The 14125-nt window shown below is 42.2% G+C and overlaps 1 protein-coding gene across 1 annotated transcript in view; it reads right to left on the bottom strand.

The window, feature by feature from the left end:
* Positions 1 to 14125, bottom strand: part of DOK5 (docking protein 5) — a 139217-nt gene that overhangs the window by 73100 nt on the left and 51992 nt on the right. Inside the window, exon 2 of the mRNA XM_082645034.1 lies at positions 2389 to 2496. Within this exon, the coding sequence (XP_082501160.1) occupies positions 2389 to 2496 (108 nt within the window). The remainder of the gene's footprint in view (positions 1 to 2388; positions 2497 to 14125) is intronic.

Raw genomic sequence — 14125 nt, forward strand, 5'->3', positions numbered from 1 at the left:
CTGGGAGAGCCAAAGCAAAGGGAAGAGCAAGTTCGAAGGTAGGAATGTGCTTGGCATGTTCTGCGGAGAGTAAGGAGCCCAGGGCACCTGTCGCAGAATAAAGTTGGATTTGGGGAAACTGTGCAGATGAAGTTAAACAGGCAACAGGCAGTCACATGAGTGACGTGTAGGCCATTTTAAGGACTTGGCTGAGGGTTCTGAGCTAGAGTATCAGGATGTGATGTAAGTGTCTCGAACAGACTTCAGAGGGCTGGGGATTAGGCAGCCTGGTGGCTTCGACCACAGCAGTAGCAACAGAGGTTGTAAGAAACATTCAGAGTCTCTCTGCGTATTGAACACAGAGCCGACACCATCTGCTGATGGACTGGATTTGGGGAGTTCCTATAAAATACTCCTCACCTGTCCTCTTTCTTCTCTTAGGAATATATAGGTCTGTAAGCAAAAGACAGCCTATTTATTTCTCTGCATTCAGAAAGGTTGGTATAGGGGATTGTGAAGAATCAGATATTTCTGGAAATATATGCAACTCTACCAAAACAAAGAAGCACAGTGGCCACACACAATGAGCAAACTGAGTCTGACGGTATCCATTCAGGCTGTTGTAACAAGTCACCATAGACTGGGTGGCTGAAAAACAACAGAAATTTATTTCTCAGTGTTCTGGAGTCTGGGAAGACCAAGGGAGAGGCACCGGCAGATTCAGTGTCTGGTGAGGACTTGCTTCCTGGTTCTTAGATTCTGTGTCCTCAGCTGGCGGAAGGGAGGAGGGAGCTCTCCCGGGTGTATCAGTGCTTTGATAAAAGCACTAATTTCATTCGTGAGGGCTCCACTCTCATGACCAAATCACCTCCCGAAGGTCCCACCTCCACATACCATCACAACTGGGGATTAGGTTTCAACATATGAATTTGGGTGGTTGGGACACAAGCACACAACCTAGTGCAAATGGAGACTGTAAAGTTATAGACTGGCTGGGATTCTCAAGAGAAGAACTGATGTCTAACCACAAGTTCTGGCTGCCTAGGGGTGAAGCCTTTGGATGACCTTGTTAATTATAGTGTGAAGGCAATGAAGAATGAATGATTTTCAACCACAGCGGAAAGTCCAGTCACCAGGATGTGACGGACCTGAGAGGTGGAGGAGAGGAATCGGTGCCAGGTAAGGGAAGGAGAAAGGAAGCAACTGTGTCCTTGGCCTAGAGATAAACCAAACACCCCTTTGGGCATCTTGAGCTCCGTTTTAAGGCAAGACCTCTCAAGTTAAAATGAAGCACGTCATTCCTATATCATTGTTCGCCATCTTGTTACAAGAACAGACACTGGGTATGCACGGGATAAGTGGGACATATTACATCTGGTCCAAAATGACTGGACATCAATAGTTTCAGGTGTTACAGAAATGGAGAGACTGGCTCAAGATTATTTTCAAGGGTTCAAAGCTATGCTCTCCCTGGCTTCCTGGATCACCGCTCCTAAATAATAGATTCGCAACAACTCCTTCCTGAGGAAAAAAAAAAATGTTATTTGAATAGTGGTAATGTCTGGCATATGGAGGATAAACAGTAGAGGAAATCCAGACTCATACAGAAGTATACTTGGGTTCTCCTTTGGAGAGAAGGAAGGCTGGACATGGGGCTGACCTTGGAAAGTAGAACTTCGCTATGAAATACTGGGGAAATGAACCACATGGAAGATGCTACTCTTGACTCCCTTTCCTACTTATCTCTAAAGTCTTGCTCTGTGCTTTTCCTTCCCTTATGTCTGTATAGATGCACCTTTAAAGCACAGCATACTCTTTGTGTCTCTAAGCAGAGAAGGAATACAGCTTGTTCTACTGCTTTTCATTATTGTATAAACGAAGGTGTCAACACAGGCCCTTAGCAAGATGTTGGAAAGTCACCACTTTTGGAGAATTTGCACAAAAGGGAAGGTTATTCACTTCCCCTCACCTGGCTAAATTTCTGTGCTACAGGATCCACCTCTTCCAGCTCCTTCCCCTCCCTCCTCACCCCACATTTCAAGCACTGACTGAGGATCTATTCTGTATCAGGCACTGTGATAGACATAATGAGATCCAATCCTGACCCTCCAGGGGCTTCAATGTTGGGAGAAGGGCCTACCACGCAACTGAAAATTTACAAAACATGGTGATTTCTACAGTAGAGATTGGAAAAACAACAACAAATAGTAGGAAACCAGAAGAGGGACTTCACATCGGTCAATTATTTTAAACAATGAGCAAGTAGGTATTATTTTAGAGATGTTTTGTCCTTGGAAAAAGTATCATTTGTACCTTTGTTAAAAAAGCAAGACAAGTTTTCAGACTCAATGAACTTGAGTTCCCTAGTTATGAACAGATTTCTGGAAAGCTACAACAATCGAGTCTTACCTTATGATAACACCTAAAATATGCAGCACGTTCATCGGAAAATTTCTCCAGTCTTTTGGGACCTTTGCTTGAAGCTTTCTTGAATACTAACCAACATCGTTGATAAATCTGCAAGGAAATACAAAGACGGCACTCAGCATCACTACTGCCTCAGATATTACTGGCATTTCCATTTAAATATTTTCTTCTTTGATGTTTTCACCTGTAAAATATTCATAAGCCATAAATGGGATGTTGCTTTGGGAAAATAAAATTTTAAAACCCCAAACTGTTTCCACAATGGGTGTATTATGTCATTCAGGAAATGACTGGATTCAAAAGAAAATAAGTATTTGGAGGCAAATTTCTTCATACTTTGACAACACCACCAGTAGAAACATTGCAGGAAAAGTCTCAGAAATAAAAATCCCAAATCAGCACAAATAATATAAGCATTTACGGCACATGCTCTAATTTCAAATGCCATTATATATGGAAATCATAGGCCTGATATATGCCAAAGGCTTTAAGTCCTAGAAAGAGACAGTCCCTATGTGTCATGTGACAGTCCTCACAACTGATGGTCAAGAGTTGGGCAGACACTAGACTAGCTAATAAACGCTGAGGAACACCAACCAGATTCCCCCTCAGAAAATTCAACCCAGAGACTCAAAGATTATTGTCAGGCTAGGGTGCAGTCCAAGTTAATACCGTAAAAAGTTAATACTGTAAAAAGTTAATACTGTAAATTAAAGAAAAGAGAATTTCTGTTATTTCTTAAATATCCAAAGATATCAGTAAAATAATTAAAATCAGTTCTATTGGCTTTCATCTTGCATAGTCACTGAACTTACCAAGGGGCATAAAAACATGGAGACAAAAGTGGAAAATCAATGGAGGGAGGGTAGCCTTTTAAACAAATGGTGCTCAAATAACTGAATATCCATAGGGAATAAACAAACTCCTTAACCCAAAACACTCATACAAAACTTAACTGAACATGGACTTAAATATTAAAAAAAACTATAAAAAGTTTAGGGGGAAAAAGGAGGAAATGTTTGGGATCATGGTCTGAACAAAGAGTTCTTAGACCTCATACCAAAAGCACAATCCATAAAAGAAAAGGTTGCCACATTGTACCTCATCAAAACTTAAAACTTTCGCTATGTGAAAAATTCTGCTAAGAGAATGAAAAGAGAAGCTACAGACTGGGAAAAAAAATATTTGCAAACCGCATATCTGACAAAGGATTAGTATCTAGAATATATAGAGTCCTCATATCTCAATAGTAAAGAACCAGACAATCCAATTACAAAATGGAAAAAAGACAGACATTTCACCAAAGAGAATATACGGATGATCAAGAAGCACAGGAGAAAATGTTCAACATCAGGAAGCCTTCACGGAAATGTAAATGAAAACCACAATGAAACAGCAGTACACATCTATCAGATTGGCTGAAATAAATAATAATAATAATAATAATAATGCCACCAAATGTTGACAAGGATGCTGAGAAACTGGATCACTTATATTATAATACATTGCCGGTGGGAATGTAAAATGGTACAGCTCTGAAACACAGTTTGGCAGTTTCTTAAAAAACTAAGCAAGCAACATAGGACTTACAACTGCACTCTGAGGACTCTATGCCAGAGAAATGCAAACTTCCCACACACAAAAAAATGTGAACATGAATGTTCACAAGCAGCTGGATTTGTAACAGCACAGAACTGGAAACAACCCATCTATTCTCCAAGGGGTAAATGGTTAAACAATTTGGGGAACATCCATATCATAGAATACCACTCAGCTATAAAAACAACATGAATGCGTCTTCAGAGAATGATGCTGGGTGGGGGGAAAAAAGCCAAACCCAAAAGGTTACATAGTGTATGACTGCATTAATAGTATTCTTGAAATGACAAAATTATAGAAATGGAAATTAGATTAGTGGTTATCAGGGGTTAGGGGTGTGTGAGAAGGGAGCAGAATGGAAGAGGGGTTGTCTATACAGGTAACATGAGGGATCCTGACAGTGATGAAACTGTCCTGGATCTTGACTCTATGAATGTCATTATCTTGGTTATAATATTGCATTGTTGTTTCAAAGATGTTACCACTAGGGAAACTGGATAAATGGCATAGGATCTTTGTGTAATAGTTCTTACAACCAAATGTGAGTCTACAATTATCTTAAAACAAAATGCTTATAAATTTTTAACAAAAAATGTAAAAGATCTTAAAAATTACAGCCTAATCTAATAACAGTTACCTAATTCTTTTGCTACCAGACCAAAGTCTAAATAACCACTAGACTAGGTAACTTTAGAAAGCCAAGTGGCAAGAGCTATTGGTAAGAATTCAAACCCCAAATCCTTTTCAGGGTGGAGAGTCAGCCATGCAAATTAACATTTTCAGGGCTATGGTTGGCAAATAGAAGACTTACCACCATCTCGCTGATGTCTGAATAACAGATGAGATCACCAGCTCCCTTAAAACCTAACCACCAGAGAGAGGACTGTAATTACATCGGGAATGACTGTCACCCTGATTGTTCAAATAAAGGATGTGGAAAATAGGTTTCTCACTGTCACTCTATTATTGGCAACCCCTTTCTTCTGGACATGGCCCTGAAAATGTGTTAAAGACAGCACGCTAAGGTATGCAAGAAATATGCCTACTATGGGGAAAAAAATATTTTCACCAAAGGGGATATTTTATATTTCCTAATTATGCCTCAACTTTTAGACCCAATCTTGAATGACAGTATTTCTACTTAAAAAAAAAAAAGTATTCATTTTCTTCACAATCAAACCTCTATTTGCCTGGCTTCTGTCTGAAGTCTATCGAACACAAGCTAAAGATTCCTCAATTTCAGCATGCCTAGTGATGGCCATCTTTGATTCATCCATATTACACTTGGGGATTTTTGTTTTTCTTTTGTTCTATTAAGTATCAATAGTAAGAGCAAAAGTGCAATGTTATAATCAAATAACTGCACGAGTACTACTGTATAAATTCACATGCAATATTGCTTATAACTATTGGCTGGAAAGTCACCCCGGAACAGATTAAAACATGTTGGTTCATCAGGAGATAAGGACAACCCCAAAACTTGGTTTATGAAAAGGGGGTTCAGTGATTCTCCGTGTTGGCCCAGCCTCACTCAAGACAATTGTTAATTATGCAGATTCCTAGAGATTAGCCAAGGTCGACTGCATCAGAACCTCTTGGGGTGGGGCCAAATTGGCTCTGTACCTTATCCCCCAGGGATTTTGTTTGTAATTTACAAACCAATGCCATGAATATTCATAAAGACTTTCAGACAACCCAGGGCTTCCCACGTGGGACTGACAACAAAGAGCCCTCCGACAAATGCTCCATCCACCACGAGGGTCTCTGGGCTGTGTGGTTTCCAACAAGTGATGCGCAGTGGCTTTGGACGTGGAGCAGCGTGAGATGCTGTCCTGAGACACGGTGAAGGTGAAAGTGAAATCTGCTGAACTACAGTAAACTCGCCATTTCACCTGCCCTACACTCTCCGTCCCAAGAACAGAAGAGCCACCAAGTATCAGAGAATTAAAAACTTGTCCTCGGGGCTTCCCTGGTGGCGCAGTGGTTGAGAGTCCGCCTGCCGATGCAGGGGACACGTGTTCGTGCCCTGGTCCGGGAAGATCCCACATGCCGCGGAGCAGCTAGGCCCGTGAGCCATGGCCGCTGAGCCTGCGCGTCCGGAGCCTGTGCTCCGCAACGGGAGAGGCCACAACAGTGAGAGGCCCGCGTACCGCAAAAAAACAAAAAACAAAAAACAAAAAACCCAACTTGTCCTCAATATTTCAAAACTGGTTAGAGGAAATGAAACAGGAGGACTCACTGAACATGGGGACATGTAGAGACTAGTTGGAGTAACACTGACATGTTTAAAAGGACCACAGTTGGGAGAATAATCTCATTTGCATAATAGCATAGGGCATTTCTTTTCTTAAATTAATTCATTCAACCATCTCCTTCATATTTCATAAAACACATCCACTGACCATCTGTAGTATTTTTGAGCTAACATTTTTCTTTCAATTGACTTGTTTTTAACTAAAAAATGCTTATCCCAACCATGAGAGCAAAGTGCAGTTTCAAACTGGACATGAGGAGGAGGTAATCCTAATGATAACTATACTCTTAGAGAACCTAATGACGGAATAATTTTCATGTTGAAATATCTCACCTTCTCTGCAGCAGGGTTCCGCATTCTCGGCACAGCTGGCATTTTAGACAAGGCAATTTGGGGTAGTGGGAAGGGCGGGGCTGCTCCTCCAACTGAATGCCAGCAGCACAGCCCTCCTACCCTGCTGACAACCGGAACTGTCTCCAGACATTGCCAAAAGCTCCCTGGGGGGCAAAGTCAGAACCACGGCTACAGAGGAGTGCACGCTGAGCCGAGACTGCAGAGTTGAAGAATATGAGGTTATGGGAATGTCTTCTAAGTCCTGGCTTTGGACAAGTCAATCCACACAAGCCACTGCTGAAGCTAAAACAGACAAGCACATCACACAGTTCTGACAACCTGAGTGGATGTACATGAGATTTAGCAGTTACATAAAAATCTCCTTCAGTGTGTCTTTTCTTGGTGGTGGTGGTGGTTTTACTACACCTAATTTTCAGCCTTAAATTGTCATCAAACCATATATGATTTCTGTTACTTTTTCCATTGTCTTCCCTTTCTTTAAAACTTAAGATCCTTAATAACTAATTAGCTCTGGTTTCAAATCCCTGATATTTTTGCTAGCTACTTTTCCTAACAAAGTCTAGTCTGGTAAATTCACCAAGATTTCCAGGGCCAAGGAAGAGCGGAAACAATTTAGAATTTGCTTGGAGTTCCTAATTTCCTAATTAGCAGTCCATCACAATGTCTTGAACAACAGAGTCACAAACTAAACTTCTATAGGACGTATCTTTTTTTTTTTTTTTTCTTTTTTGGCCACGCCACGCGGCTTGTGGGACCTCAGTTCCCTGAGCAGGAAACTCCCTATAGGATGCATCTTATGAAGATAACAGAAAGCAAATTTTGGTCACAAAATTTCTGTTAAAAGGAAAATTATATACTGCCTTTACATAAGCTCAAGAAAAGCAGAAAGCTTAAGTGAGGTGTGACCATTTAGGACTTCACGGTCTAGTCCAAGTATCAGCAAACTTTTTTCTGTAAAGGGCCAGACAGTAAATATTTTAGTCTTTGAGGGTTACAGGCCCTTGTTGCAACTACTGAACTCTGCAGTGCTAGCATGAAAGCAACCATAGGAGGATATATGTAAATGAAAGGTGTAGTTATCTTCCAATAAAACTTTATTTAAAAAAACAGGCAGTGGGCCAGATATCGCTCACAGACTGCAGTTTGCCAACCTCTGGTCTTTGGTAGTATTTCTCACCTGTTTAAGCTCAGGTCACCTTTTGATGAACATAAAAATCTGGTTGACATGTCCCTCTTCAGGGAAAGAGAGGAAATATCTCTCAGGTGTGGATCCCTATATATCCCATATCTCCCCACAAGCCAAATTTAACTTAAACTTCTATTAAAATGTTGACTTGATGCCTTTCAATGCCCTCCACCACATACTCCACACATTTCTGGTCTCGCCGTCCACTGCTGGGACCCACTGCTCTACAATGGATGCAGATGCTGTCCTAAAGAGGCCTTTTACAGGCAGAGACATTAGCATCTCAGCTCTAGCTTTTTATAGTTACCGTATTCTACGCAGGGAAGGTGCACTTTGGGGAGAACAGGTAAGTTAGGACTGTTTTCCATTTTGCCAGCATCCGCTTCCTGTACTCAGATTGATTTTTCTCTTCTCAGGGCATTCTCTCCAATTCTAAAGATATACCCTCAGTTTTATAATGCTAAGTTAGCCTCATTTCCCACATTCTAATCCCTTTTTTTTTTTTTTTTTTTTTTTGCGGTACGCGGGACTCTCACTGTTGTGGCCTCTCACGTTGCGGAGCACAGGCTCCGGACGCGCAGGCTCAGCGGCCATGGCTCACGGGCCTAGCCGCTCCGCAGCATGTGGGATCCTCCCAGATCGGGGCACGAACCCGTGTCCCCTGCATCGGCAGGCGGACTCTCAACCACTGAACCACCAGGGAAGCCCTCTAATCCTGTTTTTATTTATTCTCCAAAACAAATCAAATATTCTTCTTATCCAGGGTGTTAGTAACAACACGTAGCATTGGTCGAACCCTTTGTGCGTGGCAGAATGCTAATCCCTCTTTGTGCATTATCTCAACTAACCCTACCAACAGCCCTATAAAACAGATGCTGCTATTATTCCCATGTTACAACAAGGAAATTAGGCCTTAGTGAGGTTACTCACTGAGTACTACTCAAGGGCGTGAAACTGGTAGAAACAAGCCAGCATTCCAACCTTGGTTTGCTTGATTCTGAAGAACAAGCTCTTAACCATTCCTCCAGGATTTTCCCAGAAAAGTTGATCTCCTAGAGATGCATAAACTTATGCTGAGGGTCGAGCTGTCTGTAAGAAGTTGATTTTCATGCTTATCATAATCTAAAAAGAGACATTTAGCTGTAACCATATGCTCTTTCATCTGGACGATGGCTTTATCGTCTAGCTATTTTGGTGTGACATTTGCATTTGTGATTTTAAGTTCCCTGGCACCAAGTGTTCATCAACAGTGATAGTTTTTAATGGAGTATTTCTGCATTTGGGGTCTGAAGACCCTAGTCCAGGACTGCCAGTTAGCCTAGCAGTTTGTAAGATGTGTTTTCTTTGAAAAGAATTCCACTCTCTCCCTCCTTAAGTAACAAAGTATTCAGTATCCTTGACTGCAGTCCAGAAACTCAAACAAGCCCAGTATTTCTAACTAGGTGATGAGTATCTCATGTAAGTTCTCAGCTCTTCTTGGCGTTCCTTCCCTCTCTAAACTTTAGTCTCTTGTTATTCATTAGTTACAGCTGCAGTAAACCAATGCCCTGGCTAGCTGTCTCCCTGCTGGTATGTGTAGTCAGCTGCCTATAGAGTTGACCAGTCACTTCTCTAGGAGTGCCCAGCCCTCCACTTTGGCCAACGATGCATGGCCACAGTAACTAGTTGCCCACCCAGAGTCCTGGGCTCCTCTGTGACTGATGAAACACCACAATCCAAGTTCAACCCAACAGCCATAGAAATTGGTGTTGGATGATGCAATCTGGAAGCAGAGGGATAATCCCCCCTCCATCCTGTCTGCCACTGTCTGCAAATAATCCTTCCACAATATTAGAATTTTGACCGGCATGATCTCTGGGACTAAGATGCTTAAAACTTTCTAGTCTTACGAAGGACTCTGTCATTATGGGATTTCAGAAAGTGACAGATGAAGAGTATAAGAGAAGTAGTTCTTTGGCATCGTGGAATCGTAACAGGTAGGCTGCTACCAACTCCACCTACCAAAATAATGAGCTGGTTCAGAATTATGTATTTTATGAGGGGAAAAAAATCTTTTCATTGAGTAAACAACGTGACTCTATGCCTATCATTTATGTATACCTTTCATTTGTAAGGAAAGAAATGCTAATTTGGAGAAGGTTTTGCACAGTGGGTAGCAAGGTTCATTTTAAATTCACTGCAAAGAGAAATACCTGCAAAAATGAGATAATTAATCATAAAATAAAATTTGTACAAAGAGGATTAAAAATACTTCAAAAGCATCCACAGGCAATAAATTACCAATCCCTTGCTGATGGTGAAGTGAAGTAGCACAACCTTTCTAGAGGGTAAATCATGCCTACCCTTTGACCTGGAAATACCATTTCTAGGAACTTTCCCCTGAGGAAATAATTGAGGAAATATGCAAACATATGGGAATAGGGTTCTTTGGCCTAAAAACTGAAAGCACTCTAAATGTTCCAGGGGACTAGCTTAATTAATTATGGCATCTCTGTAAACTAGAAATTGCCATCATTAAAAATGATGGTGTAAAATAATATACCATAGAAAATGCTATTAGTAAGTTATTAAGTAAAAAAAATAGGTTTTCCCTGCTTTTTAATCTGTTTCTACTCCAGTATATATACTCATTCAGTAAATAAGGCCCAGTTGCTCATCCAAAAGGACTGAGAGCTATATTTCCACCCTTCCCCACCTCCCCTCACACACACACACACACACACACACACGCACACACACACACAAACATGCACACACGACGACAGGATGAAAATGTCTGCTTCAGTGGAAAACTATGCGTTCTCTAGGACACACACATCCAGTATTATCTGCTTCTGATTCTGTGGGAGCTATTCTACAACTCTAAACTGTAGATTACTGATAGAAATGCAAAATAATTCTAGTCCATATGGATAGAAGAATGGGGTTTCCATTAGCTGAGCAAGCAAGCCTGGAAGAGGACCAGGATCTGAGGGAGGATATGGAACGTGATGATGGATGTAAGGAGTCTGTCATGCCTGTTAAACACCTAAGTTTATATAAACATTATATTATCAAACATGATGAACAGTCAGTTATTTGTGTGTTATATATATATATCTATTATAGAAGGTTTTATTGTACTTTTTAAATAAATTAATAACACTATCTTCTCTATAGGCCTGTTGGGAGAATGGAATAAGTTAGTGCATTGAAAGGGCTTGTATTGCTTGGGAAGCACTTCATAGAGGTCAGCAGCTCATACCATCCGATCAGGCAGTGATTTGCCTGCAAACAAGGACAACACCCATATTGGATCCTTCATTTACTCATTAATTTTGCGAATATTTACTGAGCATCTACTATGTGCTAGGCCCTGTTCCAAGCACCGAAGAAATGGCAGGGTATAAAGCAGACTCCACAGAGTTCACTTTCTCATGTGCAGACAGATAATTATCTGTCTCCCAGCCCCAAACACAATGCCTAGCATGGGGTCATAATGATTACAGACCACATTTGCAGAATACCGTCATTTGGTAGGATGCACCCAATAAATATTTCGTGAAGCTAAACAAGAAAAGATGTCATCGTGGCTTCCAAAGCAGTCTTTAAGTGATCACCAAACCAAAATCACCAACACTGAGTTCCAATTTCACAGCCTGGCTCTATACAAGCTGACCCGTGCCTATTTGTCAGACCTCTTCACCCACCACTTCCTGCTTCACTCACAGAACCCCCATCTCCAAAATGTTCCATTCTTCTCCAATGAGGGATGAGAGAATGGGCTGGAACTCTCTTCCCCTTGCTGTTCACAGGGCTGCTTCCTTCTCATCCTTCAGATCTCATGCGAAATTTCTCTATCACTTAGCTATTTTTATGTGACAAATCACCCCAAAGCTTAGTAGCTTAAAAGAACAGCCATCTTTCACTTCTCACGAACTGGATGGTGGATCAGGCGGCTCTACTGATCTGACCTGGCTCCCGGCTCATTCACAGGTGAGCAGTCAAGGCAGGTGGACTGGAGTTTGCCTGGGGTGACTCAGCTCTGCACTGCACGGTCTTGGATTCTCCAGGTTAGCTGGGGCTCATCATCACAGAGCAAGCAGAAGTCCGAGAAAGCAAGCAGAAAAGTCCTCTATTCCCGAGGGTCCCTTCATTACTGCTGGGTTGAGGGGGGAGCTCTATCTTCTCCTGTGATCTCCACTGACACAGCAGTGGGGGTGGTCTCATTACCACTGGGCATTGGTGAAAATCCTGACCCTCCGCCAGGCCCCCTCTGACCCGGCCCCAGTGGGGAGAGGAAGAGGCACCTCATTACTGCTGCGGGAGGCGTACAGACCCCCAACATGGTCTCCACTGACACCACGGTGGAGAGGGCTAACTACCAACGGGCCAAGATGAAAGTCCTGGCTCCCTACTTGGCCTTCACAGACACCAGCTAGGCGGGGCAGAGGCCCTTGTTACAGTGGAAGAGGATCAGAGTACGCCACCCCAAAATATGCTACTCTGACATCAGGATTACTTTGAGCGGAAGACAACTGAGAAACAGCAGACACAGGAGGATCTCTCTACCTTCCCCCTTTCTGCCTAAAAGCAAGGCATACATTTTTGTTTATGTGACATGGACTTACACGTGTAAACGTGTTTCCCTCTCTTACACCAGGAAGACGAGACAGCACTGAGACGAGTCTGTACACCAAACCATACTAAACAACCCTAATCTACAGTAAAAATTCCCTAGTCACCTTCCCACAACTGACCACCCTTAGTTGCTCAAATTCCCTTTCCTTTCTCTAGTCACTTCTCCACAACTTACAACCCTGTGTCAAAATGGTGTATAAGATTCTAAGCCTAAAGTAACGCTCATTGTAGAGGGGAATGCTTTAAACAGCTTTGGTGAAAGGTGAGACCTCCAGGGCACAGGTATTACCAGGAGTCAGGCAAAATAAGAAATGGCCAAACTGTTCTGTAAAAGAGTGATTTGGGTTTTTTCTCTTTCAAATTCTTTACCTTTTTTTTTTTTTGATACTTTGAGAGAAGGAGAAATGAGAGAGAAAAGTAAAAGCAGCAGAAGGGAGGGAAAGAAGTCATGAATCTGGGCACTACTTGGAAAACAACAGGCAGAACACAAATCTGAGTTGGGGCAAATAAAGGACTTTTAGGAAGTGGAGTGACAAAAAAAAAAAAAAGAAAGAAAGAAAGAAAGAAAAAAGAAAAAAAAGATTCTGAAGGCAGAGTCAAGATGGCGGTGTGGGAAGATGCAGAGTTAACGTCTCCCCACAACTAGGGCACCTGCCGGCCACTGGCGGGGGACTCTGATTCCCAAGGAGATGGGCGGAACCCCAGAGTGAACCGGTAGGAAGTAGGGGGCCTGAGGGGGGAGGAGAAGTGGAGGCCAGACAGGATCCAAGCCCCTGAGGCTGGGGAGATCGGGAGAGGCAGGCGGGAGGGACTCTCCAGGAAGAGAGGGAGAGGAGCAGAGGGTGACTGCCCCGCCCACTTGGGCACAGGAAGCATGGCCCACCACCCAAACCTCACCCTTGCTTAGGCCCTGCCCTCCACAGCCGAGGCCTTTTGTCCCCTCCCTTTTTTTCTTTTTTCTTTTCCCTCCTCCTCTTTATTACTACTGTGGTACTGATGTACCTTCCGGTTGTTGATTCATCTATATTTTTATTTTTATATTCTTCCTAACATACCTGTTAGTTTCCCAGTCTAATTTTATTTTTTACTTTGTTATTGTTGGTGTTTTTTTTTTTTTGCCAACCCAGGAGGCTTGTAGGATCTTGGTTCATGAGCCCGGGGTTGAGCTGAAGCTCCTGCGGTGGCAGCTCTGACTCCGAACCACTGGACAAACAGAGAACCTCAGACCCCAGGGAATATTCATCAGAGTGAGGTCTCACGGAGTTCCTCATCTCAGCAGCAAGACCCAGCTCTACCCAATAGCCTACTCCAGTGCTGGAAGCCTCAGGCCAAACAACCAGTTAGACAGGAACACAATCCCATTCTTGGAAAAAAAAAAAAAAATGAGATGGCAAAAAAATATGTCACCAATGAAGGAGCAAGGTAAAAACCTACAAGACCAAACAAATGATGATGAAATAGGCAATCTACCTGAAAAAGGATTCAGAGTAATGATAGGGAAGATGATCCAGAATCCTGGAAATAGAATGGAGGCACAGATTGAGAAAATACAAGAAATGTTTACCAAAGATCTAGAAGAACTAAAGAACAAACACACAGAGATGGACAACACAATAAGTGAAATGAAAAAGACACTAGAAGGAAGCAATAACAGAATAATGGAGGCAGAAAAATGAATAATTGAGCTGGAAGACAAAATGGTGGAA

This window comes from Mesoplodon mirus (genome assembly GCF_964341445.2).
Source record: "Mesoplodon mirus genome assembly, chromosome: 15".
In the NCBI taxonomy this organism is placed as follows: Eukaryota; Metazoa; Chordata; class Mammalia; order Artiodactyla; family Ziphiidae; genus Mesoplodon; species Mesoplodon mirus.